Below are 18284 nucleotides of genomic sequence, written 5' to 3' on the forward strand. Positions count from 1 at the left end.
TTGTTAACTAAAACATAAACTTGAGTTGGTCAGCTGAGGAAGAGCAAAGAGCTTAAAGACGGAACTTTAAGGTCGGTTCATGCGTGAAATGTTTTCAACGCCGCCGTCCGTCCGGGACTCGCAGGACTCGCCCCGCGTGGAACGCGATAGCAGCGCGCGAGTTGAGTCGAAGCGTAACCGAACCACGGTCTCCAAATGCCTCGCGCACTGAGTCACAGCCGGGTCGGCCTGTTTACGTTAGCGTGCTAATAAAACGGATGTGTGTGTATGTTTGTGTTTATCTCTCCATCGGCGCGTCTGCAGTTAATTCTCTCTCTCTCCGAGGCAACACGTGTGTACACACGGTGTCTCCTAGACACAACAAATTTCACCAGCTGAACACCGTCAGGCACCGCCGAGCTCTCGCCTTGATGTGGTTTAAGCAAGAGCACACGCATGCAGCTTTTTTTATGGTTTTGTTTTCACTGTGTATGATGTACTCCTGCAACCTCTGTTTAAAAAATAAAAACTCCACTTGTTCCGAATGCTCCGACAGTGATTCATTAAAAAGAGGGTAAAAAAAAAAAAAAAAAAAAACCGGGGCAGATGCATCGGATATGCCCTAAATATTGTTTAAGTTTTAATTATTAGGTGGCACATGTTGCGGATGGTTGTCATACTTTCTTTTATTGCCCTGAAACTGGTTCGGCTTGTATTTCAAACACACACACGCATTTCTGCGTCTGCTCTATTCCTGCGTAAGTTTTTTTTTTTCAGGCCGCATCACTCATTAGCTATTCTTTTTTACGAGCTAAATAGAGAACCGCTGCGTGCCAGGAGAGACAAAAGTACCCCAAACAAATGCATCGCCAAATGCACCGAGCAAATTCGTGTTCTGCAGCATTTTGTTTTCTTTCCCTGTTGAAGTTGAAGGATGTACTGTAGCGCCATCTATGACCATTTATAAAATATTGACAAAAAAAAGAGAATGCACGTAAAAAAAAAGAAGATGTAGGCTAAAATGTCACTTTAAACTGTCCTGCTGAGCTTATTTAAATTTCAATTAATGTTTAAACCCTACAACCCTGTCCATATTGTTAGTTTTACTGTTTTCTTCATTGTTTGCTCAATGAGAGCATCAATACATTAGAAAATGTAATTAAATGCAAACACTCTGCGCTGTTTTTTGTGACTGGTGGCCTAAATGAGTGTATTACAAATGAGAATGTTTTTCAAGAGCAGTATTTGTGTTTTGGGGGCTGTGATCGCTGTCATGCAGTCACAGACATACAGTTAGTCTAGTTACCTAAACAAAAAGTAATACCTTTTTTTTTTCATTACCACATTAGTGCCAAAATATTGTGATCAAACTTGAAGTCCATCCTAGCTCTCACTTCTAGTTCACTTGTTAATTTGTGTTCAGGTAGTAGCCATGTCCAGGCTTAGAAAGAAACCATCTTTAGCAGCATGTTCTCTGGTCTTTCCCTGTTTGTTGAGCATGTATGGGCAACCTTTATTTTATATTACCTTTATTTGGGCCTCTTGCAATTTTCTAAGAGGTATTATTTCTTCACATAAGAAGAATGAATGCATTTTACCTCAATTTAAGGTTTTATTTTTAGCTTAGCGCTCATTCAGGGCCCAGGTCTTATTGGGCTGAAAAATTAGCAATTAGCTGTCTTGTTTAAATTTTTAAGTTTTTTTTTATTATTATTATTTTCTGTTGATTATCCTGATAGCAGTCCCCTACTCAGCTCACTGCCTTGCTACCGCTGATCGTTTTGAGCTTGCCTGGTCTTGGTTTCTGTTAGCCGTCCGCTGTGACCGGTGAGCTGCCAGAGCAAGAATTGTTTACATGCCTCTGTCAAATGTGCCTGAACACACCATCCTCGCTTGCAAAGGGGAACTTAACACACAATCCAACCCACACATTTTTATTCCTCCCTTACTTCACGTCCAAGCTGAAGGAGTCTGTGTCTCTTTCCTCCCTGGGGACAATACGAGGACATGACCAGAGCTGGAACCGGTCTCCAGAGGAAAATAGCTCTGCGGGTCGCTTTGACTGACTTTTAATATGCTGCAGGACCTTTTAAATTGTTCTGATTTGGGATTTTCGGTGCAGTTAAATCTTTTTTTTATTTTTTCTCTGGGTTTCAGGTTTGATACCATGGAAAGAATGCATAGATATGAAACATTTTTTACTCCTGTTACTTGCTGTTGTCATAGTCATTGTCTCAGGTTTCGACTTGAAGCTACTTGAATCTGCTTTAGTAAATATCAGTGGTGGCCACCGCTAACTAAAACGTTAGCTGTGCTAAATCTAAAGCACCAATCATAGAGATTAGTTAAGCTAACTCTAAAGCGCTACGCCAACACGGTATCTAGCTAAAGTGCTAACTTCCATCCTCTCTTGAGAGACTGCAGCCCTTGAGCGACACTTTAAGTTTGACATAATTTACGTTTCACAAAGGCCTTATGTGTTGTATTTGTATTTATATCTTCTTCTGTACTGTCTGTGTTTTGTTTTGTTTCTGTACAGTTGTTAACGAAAACTCCAATATGGATGGCAAACTTTGTTCAACAGAAGGTTTACAAAACAGCCGGGTATATTAGTTAATTAGAATGTATATGGAAAACAATATTTCAAGGGAAGCTAAGTGTGCTAACGCTTTCAAAGTTAGCAAAAACACTAAACAAAAAATTTGCTAAGCTACTAGTGTATTAGCGGATTAGTGTAAGTGTGCCCACCACTGGTATACCATGAAAGAGCTGCCAAGTGAAACATATAACCTGGGGAATTGTCTTTAATATCTCCATAGCGACCAGGTAATGACATCATGAGAATCAGCTACTAGGTTATTCAGATCTACTTTAATCTTCATTACTTAACTACAGCTTTATGTTTTTCATTAATGGAGGTCATTTGTCACTTTTGTTTCCAGGAGGAGTACCGGGCTGAGGGCATCACGTGGCACAACATTGACTACAGCGACAACAGCGGCTGCCTCAACCTCATCAGCAAGAAACCCACGGCTCTGTTCCACCTGCTGGACGAGGAGTGCAAGTATGTCTCAGCTGTGGAGTCTGACAGATTCTCATTCAGTCTATGTGAAAACAGTGGAGGGGTTTAAACATCAGGGTCTGGGCTTTACTGGAGGACTAGAGTTATTGAAAAACATTGAAGTGATTGTCAGAAAGAGCAGGAGCTTCTTAAAGAGACGGAGGCCCAATTTAAAGGCATTCAATTGCAAAGTTACATTTCCTTTAGCTCATGTTTGATACATATAAACAGAAAATTCTGTAACTGAAGGTAACATAGTTGTTTGTGCTATAAAATGGCACTATGTGCCTGAAAAATACACCACCCATTTAATACACATCTGTGCTTCAAACCAGTAAACTGTCAACTTTTTTTTGTTGTTGTTCACTTCAGGTTAAATTTTTACTGTTTCAGAACTTGATAAAGGAAATATTGTTTTCATAATGTCCTGATAGGTAAATCTTCGACTTAAATAAGGGCGTACTTTTGATCTTACGCAAACTGTGATGTGCCCCATGATTCAGTTCTTGTATGACTACGTTTTACTGAGCAAGTTTTATGCTAACAGACTATAGGGAGAGAAGAGAAGATGCTTAGAGATCTCATCACTCACAGTTAGTGAAGCTAGCAGGGGTCCGGGGCCTCTTGAGAGACAGATTAGGTTACCGCCATGTGGGAGCGGGGAGGTGGGGAGTACCAGACTTTTCAACCCCTGAGAATATTCTTTAACCTGCAGTGTTTTTACGAGGTGACGGGAGGAGAGGTTTAGATGATATGAAACATCTCCTGGAATGTTGATCCAGCCAGCGAAAGGTTCATATCGGATGGGTATAAATGCCCATGAATCAAAGGTGAAACCACCAAAGAAGAATGTGCAAAAAAAGGGGGGACTGGTCAGATTTGGGCCACCATAGCGAGTTTGTGGGGAAATATTTTCCTTGCGTGTTTGAGGAATGAAGTTTTCTGAATCCGCTTTAGGTATTCCTTCTTTTGATTCGAGCTCCCGTTGAAAGCCGCAGGGCATAATGCTCCACGGGTAAAAAGCAGATGAAACATGAACCTGACCAAACATTGACTGTAGGTTGAGGTTGAGGGAGCTACCGTATGTCGCTTTGAAATGTTTCTGTCTGTTCCAATTGTTCGACGCTCTCAAGGCTTGAGCTTAACCGCGGCAGAGATTACACGTTAAAAACTGTCTGTGTAGTTTCCCCCAGGCCTCCAATCAGACCTTGCTGGACAAGTTCAAGCGTCAGCATGAAGGAAACAGCTACATCGAGTTCCCTGCCGTCATGGAGCCCGCCTTCATCATCAGACACTACGCTGGTAAAGTCAAGTATGGAGTCAAGGTGAGATGTCTTTGACGCGCCATCCACGCTTTTTGGTTTCCCTGGTAAAGATGTCTAAAAACCACAAAATAGGTTTAGTTTAGTTTAGTTTATTTCAGACAAACCTTTCACCGACAGTGTACACGACACAAAGTACATAATATATTTCTTTTAAAAAAGAAAAAAAAGAAGAAACAAACAAAAAAACACATCACATCGGTGATTATGAGTCTGAAAAGGAGTATGCTGAAGTATAACTTATGTAGTCATACCCCTTTTCCAGCTATAATTTATCACAGTATTTTCAATGTCCGATATCCTTTCTGACAAAGGAAATAATAAGTATAATAAGATTTCCTCAGCTAGATGAAAATAGTGCATACACACACATACACATCTGTACACATGCATATATATATATTTACATATACAAACATATATACGTACATACACCCATATACACACCCCTCTGCTTATAGACAAAATACACTGTTATTTTCATATCTTTATATATTTACCCACACCTGTGCCGACATGCCACCTACTTGATGACATCCTACCTAAAGTTTTGGTTCCCAACCAGGGTTATCCCCCTTGTTCTTCCTTATAACTTTGAATAAAAGCTGCCTTGAGACCTTTCTTAAAATGTCTCATACTTGGACTTTGCTTCAGCTCTTTAGAGAGTTTATTCCAGATCCTCACACCAACCCCCGAAATGCACAATGTTTTCATTGTTGTACGAGCCTTCAAGGTTCTAAAGTTAAGGTTTTCTCTATAGTCATATCCCCCCACTCTATCGGAAAATAACTGTTGAATCTTTTCTGGCAATATTTTATTTCTGACTTTAAACATAATCTGTGCAGTTTGAAACTCTACTAAATCAGTGAATTTCAATAAATAAGAATCTATAAATAGATTGTGGGTATGACAGTAAAAATCAACCTTATGAACTAAGCGAATGGCTCTTTTTTGTAATGTGCATAATGGTTGTAGTAACGTTCTGTAAGTGTTGCCCCAAATTTCCACACAGTAACTTAGGTAAGGTAAAATAAGTGAGCAGTACAGAATGTATAGGGCAGAGGAGTTTAAATATTTTCTAGCATTAGCAAGGACTGCAATACTTCTTACCAATTTAGATTGGACATATCTTATATGAGGTTTCCAACAGATCTTGTTTTCAATCAGTACTCCCAAAAACCTAATTTCAGTCACTCTCTCCACAATCATATTATCAATTTGTATTATTAAATCACTCTTCTCTTTACACTTACCGAACAACATAAACTTTGTTTTATCTAAATTTAGTGACAATTTGTTAATATTAAACCACTCCTTCAGTTTACATAAGTCTTGATTCATTTCAAACAACATCTTTCTTAAATCTTCACCGTGCCAAAGATGGTTGAGTCATCAGCAAATAGTACAAAGTTAAATCTCTTAGATACCTTACATATGTCATTTATATACAAAATAAACAATTTTGGCCCCAATACCGAGCCCTGAGGGACACCACAAACAATATTCAAGCATGAGGATTGGAAATTACCCAACTGCACAAATTGTTGCCTATTGCTGAGATAATTTTTCATCCAGTGCAACACTACTCTTCTTAGACCATAACACTCAAGTTTTCTGAGTAGTATATCATGATCAATTGTGTCAAATGCTTTTTTCAAATCAATAAATACCCCAACAGCATGTTTCTTTTTATCTAAAGCACTGGTCACCTCTTCCATTAAATGCATAACTGCCGTTGCTGTGGATCTTTGTGACCTAAATCCATACTGACTTTCAGTCAGTAGATGATGTTTACTAAGAAAACTTTCTAGTCTGACAACAAATGTTTTTTCCACAATTTTAGAAAATTGTGGAAGTAATGAAACAGGCCTATAATTTGTGAAATCATGTCTATTCCCTGATTTATATAGTGGGATTACTTTTGCAATTTTCATTTTTTTTGGAAATATTCCTGTTTGAAATGACAGATTACAGATATATGTTAGCGGTTTAATAATTTCCACAATCACCTTCTTAATTATTATCATGTCGATGCCGTCATAATCAGTTGACCTTTTATTTTCACATTTATTTACTATATCTATAATTTCGTTCTGAAGGGAAGGTTGAATGAGTCCTTTGTGTTTTTGGCTCCAAAGCTTTTTAGAAGTAATAGAATTTACAGGGTATCTGCACATTTCAGCAAGTCAAATTTAAGACTTATAAAGACCCCTTTAACGACTTAAATTTAAGACTGAAAAAATAAATAAACATAGGAATGGTTGGGAGATCCAGCTGTATTACAATCAGGAATAGCAAACATTGTCACATTTCTGGACCACGTTTGTGGCCTTTAAGGCTCTTCTCACGCAGCCTTAATCCGTATAGCATCTAGCTTAAATGTTTTTTTGCACAGAATACACCTAGCCTAGCATGTGTTGGTAACAGAAGTGAGCTAGTGGCAAAAACAAATGCCATCCAGCAAACTGGCCATACATTTGCAGTTACCCATTACAGATGCAAAAAAGCTAGCTAGCTTGCAAGGATATATTAGCAGCTACTTAGTGGTAGCCGCAACCACCTGGAGTCAGAGAACGCAAAGAAGATGTCCGAGTGCGACTCAAAACTTTTGCCTGATAGAAAGCTATATATACACGACAAAATTTAAGACTTGTGATTAATGTATTTTATGGCTAACTTGCAATTTATTTTAATTGAAGACATTAAGGCTTTAATTTTAGATTCACATATTTTAAACTTTTTAAGGATACACACATTTTTTAAGCAGTTGTTCTGATTTAGGTTTGGGGACTGAGGTTTTTTGTCCACTGAAGTATTTTTGTGTTATTTTGCTGTATGTTTTAAGTTATTATCCAGCAGACAGACTCAGTGATGACCCGTTTTTAGTTTTATGACTGAATTCACCAGATTTTTATTCCAGGTCTCCCACTATTTTATCTTTATGCTGTGACAAAGTGCCCGGGGCCTTTGGAAGAAAATGAGTTAGAATATGGAGTATTTGTTGAAAAATGTTTCAATTGGCATGTTTGTCACAAGTGTGACACTTGTAAGAATAATTATATCTAAATATTTTTTCACCTCTTGAAAGATTTATTTATTCAATTTTTGTCAATGTGATATATAGCACAGAATGCAATACATAATTACCGGGGATGTCAATATTTTATTATTTGTGTTGGGAGTTTCAGACTATTTTAGTGCAGCTGTCCTTTGTGAAGGTTTTTAGCTGCTTTCAGAATGGGGAAGCCTGTCATTGCCAAGACAGTGATGAGATACAGCCAAGAAATTTGTGAGAGAGGAGGGGGGAAAAAACACATTGAGGGTTTTTATTTATTTTTATACGTCTTTTCTATTTTTTGTTTACCTGGATCCAGGACTCGGTAATTTGCTACTGTCTGCAAACTGTCCTAAATGTCAGAGATGTCAAAATCGGAGACCCTAACATCCTAAACAAATAAGGTTTCCCTTCTGACACCCAAAGCCTCCAACAATAAAGCCATGGGCTAAAGTGTAAGCGCAGAAAGCAGCAGCACTTCTACTTGGAGCGCTGTCGGCCCGTTTTTGTGGGCAGATCTAATTCTCGGTTTCCCAGCTGTGCGCTGATAAGAACCACATGTGCTGGAGCAGGCTGAGCGGATTGTTATTTGACCGTATGATAGAAATCCGTAACAGCTGGTTATCGCTGCTGTGGAGAAGGAATCGTCTGCTGAGGGCTCCGGCGGTGAATCGAATGTGATGCCGGGCTGAAGGAATCGTTTTAAAAATAAAAAAATAAAAAAAAAAGATTTGAAATTTACCTTTGTTATCAGACAGAAGGGTTCAGCTTTTTTATATTTTATTTAATTTACAGCTTTGGTTGTTTGGTCATGAATCCGTCGTATTCTTCTGGAAGCCTCGTTCGTTTGTTGTAAACTTGACATTTGCTCAATAAAGTTTCTTAGGGGAAAAAAAACAAAAACAAAATGGAGGAAGGAAAACAGCTGCTGGCTTCACCCACCTCAACATAAGAGCATGAATATGTAAGCGTCTAGCTTATCTGGAGAATTCATAACAGTCGATAACCAAAGCTTCAACACAGATGTTGAACTTTATTCTATTGAAAGTTTACAAAACAGCCAGGTAAATTAGTGCTTTAGAGTTTTGCGGTGGCTAAGTGTGCTAACATTTTCAAAGTTAGCAAAAGCGCTAAACGGAAAATAAACTCCGCTATTTGCTATAGTACATTTATATTGATAAATTTTATTATGATTTATTTAATTATATATTTATTTTTATTATTATTGGATCCCTGCAACAAAACATCACTCAACATGTACATTTTAAATGTACTGCAGAATGACAATGCAGTCTGTCTATGTCTGTTTTAAGCTTCATCCAGGATGCTTTTAACCCTGACCAGCTTCCCTCTCTCTGCAGAAAAAAAAAAATTCCCAGCATGATGCTGCCACTCCCATTTTTTTGCTGTGGGGGCAGTGCTGGATTTCAGTACATATAACATTTTCCATATTGGCTGAAAAAGGGACATTTTAGTCTCATTTGACCACAGCGTCCTCTTTCACATATTTATGATATATATTGAGCTGAATATTAAAGAGTTTTCTTTACCTCATGCTCTAAATGTTAAGTGAAAGGAATAGGTAGAGTAGCTCGGCATGCTGTGAAAGAACCAAAGCGGCACAACTATTCTTTTAACTGCAATTCCTTCCCCGTAATTATGAAGAAACATTTGGCCATGAGTAGTTGTAAACTGTGCTGCCAAATGTTTTTCCACTGCTTAGAAAACAGTAAAAACGGTTGCCATTGTTTGGTGCGATGCTCAGGCTGCAAGGTTTTGTGTTGTAACATCATTTTTCTTGTTTTCGCAGCAAAACTTGTGCTTTAAAAGTGAAAAAGACAAACTGGACAATTAGCCTCCATGTTGCTAACATGCTCTTGCTCTGTTTCATTCAGGACTTCAGGGAGAAGAACACTGACCACATGAGGCCCGACATCGTCGCCTTGCTGAAGAGCAGCAAGAACGCCTTCATCTGCGGCCTGATGGGGATCGACCCGGTGGCAACCTTCCGCTGGGCCGTGTTGCGGGCCTATTTCAGAGCCGTTGTGGCTTTCAGGGAGGCCGGCCGCAGACACACCCACAAAAACACAGGTGAGCCACAGTCGACTGTGGAGGCAGAGGAAGTTTGGTCATGAATGAGCTAGAGCTTATCAAAAAGAAAAAGGATTCATTAGTTCAACATATGAGTTATTGATAGGAGTTTCTTTAGAATCCTGTACCTATGGTTTTACCAAACTAGCAGTTTATGCATATTTTGCGTAGCTAACCTTTAAGACTTTTTAAATGTTCACATTATGTTGTTGACCTAACAAATCTTCATTTTCTTCAATAAAAATATATTTTTTTATTAAAATGATCCAGGACGTGCTGCTCAGAAAGCTGTTTGTATAGAGGAAAGTTACACAGAAAGCAGCCGAAACGCTTGTCAATAAACTGTACGACGTTCAAATCAAAGTGCTGTGTTTCAAAACTTGATCTTACACAACTAAATTGGAATGGGTGAGAAATACGTCTTAGGCACTGTTATCAACAAGTCATATCAAAATGGAGAGAAAACATGCTAATGTTAGCCTAGCATTTCAGAAAACTACTTCACATGAAAACAGATGTGGTATTGGTATACCAATTGGTATTGGTGCTCTAACTGTGTTGAGTCTCATATGTTAAGAGACAAACAGTAAACCAATGTGTGTTTTCTGGACTCATTATTGTCAGTTTAGTATAAAAATAAAAGTTGACGTTTTTTTGTTTTTGTTTTTTTTTAAGTGCGCTCAAGTTTTACATGAGCAACAAACAAAACATGTAGCATTTAGCCCAACATATGTCTTTTGCGTTTTAGGGAATGATGCAGCTGTTCCCTGTCCTGTAGTCAAAACTGTTGACAGCTTCAGCTTCATTCATCACCCGGTTCACCAGCGGAGCCTTGAGATCCTTCAGAGATGTAAAGATGAAAAATACAGTAAGTTGACAGTAAAAATGACCCCTGTTGTTTTCGCTAAGCTGGGAAATAAAATTTATATAAACAGCCGCATTAACAGAATGTTAATGATCTACATTAAATATATTAAACAGACTCTGTTTACAAAGCCTATATTTTTATTTTGTTTTGTCTTGGATTATTTTAAGTGAGATTTCTCACATCTCACAAGTGTAGAACAGATCCGCCTCTTCCAGTCCAAAGCTATTTACTTACAATTCAAATCCATCTTAACTAATTGTCAAGCTACACTGGAAGAACGTTGAGAAAAATAGATTTTTTTTTTATTGCCTTCAGTCTCTCATTATTCCAGATTTTTCAACAGCAGTTAATAGGGGATGCGAATGTGAAGCCCTCTGAGTTCTGGATTCATTTACTCGCCTCGAAGCAAAGCTCGCGCCCTGTAATGCCCCCACGCACGAGTGATCGCACAAATGAGGCAAGCATTTCTTCGACGGCGGAGGTTAATAACAAGCACAGATTTTCTGGTTATGCTCCTTCATTCGTGGGTTTAGCTGCAGTCAGAAGACGAAGCCGCGAATGCAGCTTGTGTCACTGCTTTTTGCAGCCGTGCAACACAAAATATAAGACCCAGTGTAAAACAGGAGGATAATTAGATTTAGTTGCTTGGTTTTTTTAAATGGACTTGGCTTTTAAGCATAGTTTATTCATTTTCAACAGGCCGGTCAGGTTCATCTCAGAAACATAAATCCTAATCCGCTTCATCCATTCTATGACTAATTTAAATTGGTTCCTTGTCTTGTTGGAACCCCCATGTCAAAGTGTCAAACATCAAATCTGATCAATTCTGGAGGCAGTCCTCCAAAATCATAATTCCAATCATGCCTCCATATGCCACCATCATCGTGCTTCACAGTTGGTAAATAATGTTTATGTGTTTATGTGTCAAAGTGTTTAAGAAACACTTTGACTTCTCCATAAATGCTTCTTGTCATTGTGGTGAAGTAGAAAAACCTTATCTTGTCTGGCGACCAAGCATTTCTGCCAGAAGACTTTCAAGGTTTGTCCATGTTGCTTGAAAATGTCAACGTTGGAGCAGCAGCTTCCTTCTTGGTCAGCAGCCTGTCTGTCCATGTTGATGTCAGTCAGACTGGTGTTCCAGCCGCTTCCAGCTCAGGGTCGTATCAAAGCCTACGCAATTGCTGTACAGCCCAACTGAGTCGTTTTTATTCATCTGAAGGTGACCTTTTGAGTTGGGTTGAAACTTTGTCGTAACGGAACAATGATCCCACACACACATTAACGCTGGTTTCAGAACTGACTGACCTGGACCTAGCCTGGTCGTTGCCTTCCTATGCGCTCAGTTCTCATCTCCCTTCTCTCCATTTTTCTTTTTATATGTCTTTGAACTTGTTTGGCATTTGATCATTGCACACTGGAAGATACGGTCCAAACAAATCCTCAAAAGCCTTTCCACCTGTGATCTCTCCAAATCCAGGTATCGCTCGGAAGAATCCACGAACGCCTTTGTCGGCTCTTCAAGGCACCAACGCCCTGAACGAGAAGGCCAGCTGGTGAGTACAGAACGTTAATAATCCACTCCTGAATTATTAATAAGATATCCAGTTACTCTATCCTGTAAACTGACTGGAAGTGGAATGATATTATTACTATTATTAGAATCAATGCCACGCCCTTACCGTGCCGCTCTCTCCCTGTAGGGATGGCTATGGCGTAGGGTGCAACGGTCGCGGCTCGCGATCGGGTTGCGTCTCGTCATCAGGAAGCCCCGCCCTGGAGGAAGAGGGCATCTTCCTGAACTCAGGCAGCAGCAAGCTCCTGGAGAGAGCTCAGGGTATCCTACTGTGAGTCAAAACCAGGGCGCATCCTTAAAAAATCTTACATTTATTCATCTAGAATTAAGACCTTAAAATGTCTGAAATTCATAAAAAAAAATTAAGTCAGCCTTCAGTACGTTAAATTTTGTTGTCAGGCAAAAGTTTGAGTCAGCTGCAGTGGGGGTGGGTGATATGGACTTTTTAATCACAATATTTTATGGTACTGTTGTGATATCCATAAAAATGACAATAAGAGCAATTTATTACTTGTTTCTTTGGGTATGATTGTGACTGCGTAATACAGCAATCATAGCCCCACATACAGAAATTCTGCTGTTGAAAAACATTAACGTTTACAATATGTTTCTATAGGACACCAGTCTCATGAAAAAGTGTGATTTATATCACTAAACTGCATGCGGTAGCTGTATTTGATCTTTTCAGTCTTGTAGATATTTATTGATAATCTCAGTGAACAAAATGTGGAGAAAACAGAAAACTAGCAATCCCGATGATATGAGGACATCATTAAACATCATTAATTGGAATTTATGTGGACAGCGATAAATCAAAATTTGAATCAAGATGACAAATTTATCACGATAAATGATGAACAATACAATAAACGCCCACCCCTGATCCGCAGACTTCGACTTCATTGCATTCTGTGACTCAAGGCGGTTGCGGCTAGCTAACTAGCTGTTGATTAACCCTTGCTAGCTAGCTAGCATGTCTCCCTCCATCATGGGAAAACGTAAATGCATCGCCATTGGCTGCACAACATTCGTCTCACTTCTGTGGCCAACCCAGATGATGCTAGGTGCATTTTGTGCAAAGTAGCTTGGCTCAACTGCTATGTAAAATATCTAATTTCCTTTTGTGCACTTCTGTCAGGTCTTACATTTTATTCCTAATTGTCTTTAAAAGCCTTCAATTTGAGTCTGAACCAGCAGAAACCCTGAAATCACAGGATTGCTCCTACATAAACATCATCTAGTAGTTTGTTTGTGCTAATTAAAGCTCTGCCTCTCTTATTTAGGAGAAACAAAAACTGCAAAAGTAAACCAAGCCTTCCCAAGGTAAGAGACTGACATGACGGCTGGGATCTGTTAGCAGTGTTTGACGAAGCTTCATGTGGTTCCTGTCTCTGTGTGTGCAGCACTTGTTGGACGTGAAGTCTCTGCGCTATCTGAGCAGCGTGACGCTCCATGACCGCATCACCAAGTCTCTGCTCCACCTGCACAAGAAGAAGAAGCCGCCCAGCATCAGCGCTCAGTTCCAGGTCAGTGCTGCTGCTGCCCCCTGCTGGGAGTACTGGTGCACTGCACCACACGGGCCAAGAGCTCTGACTACAGCCATGCAGTCATTCAAAACTGATGATGAAGCTTTTAAACAAACCTGAGAGCTGAAAGACGTGGATTCAATGGATAAATGATGGAATGATTAATCAATCGATCACATTGATCAATGTATAAACTGATGAATGGAGGCACAAATGGATGGATGAACAAATAAAAAAACAGAGGGATGGATGAATGGATGGATGGATGAACAGATTTGTGAATGAATAAACAAACAAACGGATGGTGGACTGATGGACAGATGGATGAGTGGATGGATGGACAGATTTGTGGATAAATAAGCAAACAGATGGATGGTGGACTGATGAATAAACAAATAAATGGATGAGCAGATTGTTGGACAGATGGATGGACAGATGGATGGATGTTGACCTCTGTGTGTTTGCATCATCAGGCGTCCCTCACCAAGCTGATGGAGACTCTGGACCAATCAGAGCCGTACTTTGTCAAGTGCATCCGCTCCAATGCAGAGAAGGTATTTCCTGCAGCTCACTCAACATCCACACACTCACCATGTTTCCTTCACACCAAACTTTTCTGCTCCTCGTCTGCCTCAGCTGCCGCTGCGCTTCAACGACAGCCTGGTGCTCAGGCAGCTGCGCTACACCGGAATGCTGGAGACGGTCCGGATCCGCCAGTCGGGATACAGCATCAAGCACACCTTCCAGGTAACCCTGTCCCGCCATCATTCTGAACATGCTACACTGTTAGCAGTCACTTTTCAGATCTCTCAACTGTCTGTCGCCGTTCAGGAGTTCGTTCGCCATTTTCATGTGTTGCTGCCTCGAGGAACGAGCCCCACCAAGTCCGGGATCCGAGAGTTCTTCAGACGGATCCACCTGCCTCCCGCCGGGTACCAAGTGGGCCACACAATGGTGCGTCTCCTGGAAGTCAGGTTTCCGTCTTCTCTCTCTCCTTTCCGCCTGATTGTAACATTTTATTTTATTTTTTTACTCTGCCAGGTGTTCCTGCGCGAGGCAGAGCGCCAGCGTCTGCAGACCCTCCTTCACCAGGAAGTGCTGAGGCGAATCGTCATGCTGCAGCGTCGCTTCAGAGCCGTCCTGGAGAGGAGACACTTTGTCAGCATGAGGCGAGCAGCACGCGTCATCCAGGTGAGAAGAAGAGAGGGGGATGTTTGGGTTCCTCTCTCTTCTCATGGTTTTCATTTCCTGGCTATTCTCTACTTAGTATTGTTTTTGATCAAGACCTTTCAAACCAACAAAGACTGTTCTCGAGAAATCCTCTGGATGGTCATTCATTGTTATTAATTTCAGAAAATAAAAGGAGCAGTCCCTGCTGTAATATGTAGAATACTATCACAAGACTATTAAGAACACTAATAAATGATATCATATAAATGTGAATTGAAACCGTTTTTATTTTTAGTTCATTTGAATTGTTTTTATCTGAAAAGTTTTGAAAATGTACCTCTAAAACTCAGAATTTTATGGTGGAAGAAGTGAACAAACCCGGTTCTATCCTTTGTCTCTCCATTATTAACCCACCCCGGCTTTTCCGTCTCCATGGCGATCTCCAGCGATGGTGGCGTTCGTGTCTCCTCAGTCAATCTGGCGTGGACTCGAGCGTCGAGGAGGCGGCAGTGGTGTGTCTGCAGTCAGCGTGGCGCGGATACAGGGAGCGCAGGCGGTTCCTGCAGCAGCGGGAGTCCGCCGTCACCATACAGCGCAGCTGGAGGAGCTGCCGCCGGCACCACTGCACCCAGGCGGCCGTAGTCATCCAGACGGCCTGGAGGCGGGTCAGGGAGAGGAACCGGTTCCGTAAGGCGCACAGCTCCATGACGCAGCTGCAGGCCGTCGGCCGGGGATACCTGGCTCGAGTCAGGTGGGTGGAGATTTGGATGTCTTTAAGATGATCTGGTATTTCTATTTCTAATTTCTAAATTACAATAAACTACTGAGTTAGAATAAAAAAATGTAGAACTTGCCACACTAGTTTAACTGTTTTTATGCATTTCTCAATTTTAAACGGGGTTCAGAAAATGTACCCCGTTGTACGCTGAGCACTAATGCTTGGTGTACAAACCACACTTTTAATAGCATTTCACAAGTTTAAAGCATAATTGAAATGTATTGAAGTAAGTTCCAAATGTTTCAGCAAAGACCCCAAACTTTACATGAAATTCACTCGAATGATCAGTGAATGCCAGCTCCGACAATAACTCTTAATAATCAGTTGAGCAACTGAATGTTAAAGAAAGACATCTTTCTTGCTAGATCCATTTAAAAAGTTTTACTTGCTGCCCCCACGTGGCCAAGAACAGTATTGTTTGACTTAAGGTTTCTGTCTTCTGAAAGCTCTTGAGAGAGATGTTTCTGATGCTTAGCTTCAAACCACCTCCAGGTTTAAACTCCTAAGGGAGCAGAGTGAAAGGCTCAGCAGACGGCCGAGGCCTGACACAGGGACGGATGTGGGGAACCTGGAGGACTTGGTCCCATCAGGACTGGACGTTTCTGTTAGCGCAGACTCTTCCGAGGAACCTGATCCCACCAAGACGGACCGAGATGATGACTCGGAGCGATCCAGGAGCACGGACGAGATGAGCCACAAGAGCCGGTCGAAGCGGGAGAGCAGGCGCATGAGAGAACTGGAGCAGGCCCAGTTCAGCTTGGAGCTCCTCAAAGTCCGAACCACCAGCATTGGGGGTTCTCTCCTAGAAGACGCCACCCCTGACAGCAGCCTCGCTCAGACGGATGACCGTCATCAAAGACTCTCGCCACAGGGATCCCTGGCTAGTCACGGCAGTTTTGAGATGCTCAGCGTGGACGAAATGGAGACGGAAGGAAGACCTCTGGAAATTCTCCGAGATTCAAACCACAATGAGAAACCAGTGAAGGAGCTGAGGCCAGAGGGACCAAGGGCGACGTTTTACATCCCTTCGGACCAGAGTCCAGTTAATAAACCCAACCTGGGAAGTCCTTCGAGATCTGTCAAAGATAGAAAGGAGTCGGTTTCCCGAAGGCCTGTGGTGGTGTTGATCAGCATGCAGAAAGAGAGTCCTGTGGAGGAGGGGGAGCTGCTGGCAGCTCACACCCTAGAAGGGGTTTCTCAAACGGGACCCTTTGACTCCTCTACAACACCCAGTGAAGGTGTAGGTGCACCCACACACAAGGAGCAACCCACTGAAGTCTTCCCCCACGCGAAGAGAGATGTAGCTGGGACGGAGAAGCCCTCAAAGCTTCCAACTCAAGCACTACGAGGAGAGAACCCAGAGGAACCAGCACTTTGTCCCCCAAAGGTGGGCGTCCAGATCGGCCAAAAGTCCAGTGTGTCCACTGTTCTTCCAGGTAAGCAGGAAAGGAAGACAGTCCGTCCTGCACAGGAGGCTCCCAGCCCGATACTGGACACCAAACCGCCAAAAGCCCAGAAGAAGAGCTCCGCTCAGACTGTGATCGTGAACATGGTGGAGAAACCGTCCAGCACTGTGTTCTCTCCACCCAGACGCAAGCTGCCTTTCTCCAAGTGAGTAAAAGTTGAGCACCGAACACACACCACCTGCTGACACCGTCTCCTTAAACTTTCTGACAGTAAGTTACATTACAGCCGCGAACTTCAATGCGACTGTGTAAGGATTGGATGTGAAGTAGTATGTATTTGGGAGGTTTAAGAAAAGTCCATGTGTTTTATAGAAATTTTACAAAATTGTGAAGTGCGACACGCTTAGTTGTCGTACCACCTAAGTGTTGCGACACTAATCCTAAATATTAGTTCTGCTTGCGTTAAAGCACTATGGTGTTCAGCAGAATCTAATGCTAAGTCCTAATTTCAGCCATCGTGATACCTACCATGTTCAATGATAATATTATACTCTCTACATGGTCAAATTTGTTTCTGCGCATTACTTGTGCTTTAGGAAATGATTCTTTTTTCAGACCTTCCACTCATGGTTTCAGTTTTATGGCTGTTGAGTATTGCTAACCGTGTTTCTAATATTGCCCTATTTACCACGGCAGGGCTTCAGAACTGAAACAAAAGCGAGAGAGAGGAGATGAGGAGAGGAAAAGGAACTGATACGTAGGCAGACTTCACCCCCTTCAAAATAAGAGATGAATATAAATGCCTAACTACTTGAAGAGTACATAACCAAGCTTCAGCATACATGTCAAACTTTATTCAACTGAAAATTTACAAAGCAAACAAGTAAATTAGCGCTTGGGAATTTCATTTAGGGGAAGATAAACATTTTAAAGTTAGCAATCACATTAAATCGCTAAATGCAAAATTAGCTCTGCTATTAGTGGATAATGCTGTGGCTGCCACTATAAAAAAACAACAACAATAAGATTCATTGAAGTTCATGGAATAATATAGCAAAATGTGCAAGTGTTCAATGGGTGGGGACATTATTCTGATTTATATCGGAAGTGTAACTGAATAATCACAAAACACTCGTAAGAGCATTAGATCTAGGATGTTAAAGTGAGAACTGTGCTCTGTGCTGGATTCAAAAGTAACATTTTGAAATGTTGGAAGAAGAAATTTCTTCCCAGGTTTATATGTTTTTTCCACTCTCGCTAAGGCCTGGCTAATAAAACAAGCCAACATGTCTGGCAGTGATTGAAGGAACAACACTGGAGTCTTTGTGTCCAACCTCCTGAAACATGTCTGTTGTTGCAGGTCGGATAAGGATTTGGTGAACCAGGAGAGATCTCTCTCTCTTTCTATGCACAGAGACAACTCTAAATCTGCTGGATCCAGAAACAGAGAGGTGA

General features: G+C 41.2%; 1 protein-coding gene across 8 annotated transcripts in view; it reads left to right on the forward strand.

The window, feature by feature from the left end:
* The window catches only part of LOC116736667 (unconventional myosin-IXAa-like), a 155574-nt gene that overhangs the window by 120014 nt on the left and 17276 nt on the right, over nt 1-18284 (forward strand). For all 8 annotated transcript variants that reach the window (XM_032589295.1, XM_032589304.1, XM_032589283.1 and 5 more), the window contains exons 12-26: nt 2922-3043; nt 4224-4365; nt 9313-9508; nt 10257-10376; nt 11854-11929; nt 12077-12220; nt 13233-13272; nt 13353-13475; nt 13949-14029; nt 14112-14222; nt 14307-14429; nt 14517-14666; nt 15092-15396; nt 15916-17034; nt 18190-18280. In XM_032589295.1, the coding sequence (XP_032445186.1) occupies nt 2922-3043; nt 4224-4365; nt 9313-9508; nt 10257-10376; nt 11854-11929; nt 12077-12220; nt 13233-13272; nt 13353-13475; nt 13949-14029; nt 14112-14222; nt 14307-14429; nt 14517-14666; nt 15092-15396; nt 15916-17034; nt 18190-18280 (2943 nt within the window). The remainder of the gene's footprint in view (nt 1-2921; nt 3044-4223; nt 4366-9312; nt 9509-10256; nt 10377-11853; nt 11930-12076; nt 12221-13232; nt 13273-13352; nt 13476-13948; nt 14030-14111; nt 14223-14306; nt 14430-14516; nt 14667-15091; nt 15397-15915; nt 17035-18189; nt 18281-18284) is intronic.

The sequence above is a fragment of the Xiphophorus hellerii genome, chromosome 2, assembly GCF_003331165.1.
Source record: "Xiphophorus hellerii strain 12219 chromosome 2, Xiphophorus_hellerii-4.1, whole genome shotgun sequence".
NCBI lineage: Eukaryota > Metazoa > Chordata > Actinopteri > Cyprinodontiformes > Poeciliidae > Xiphophorus > Xiphophorus hellerii.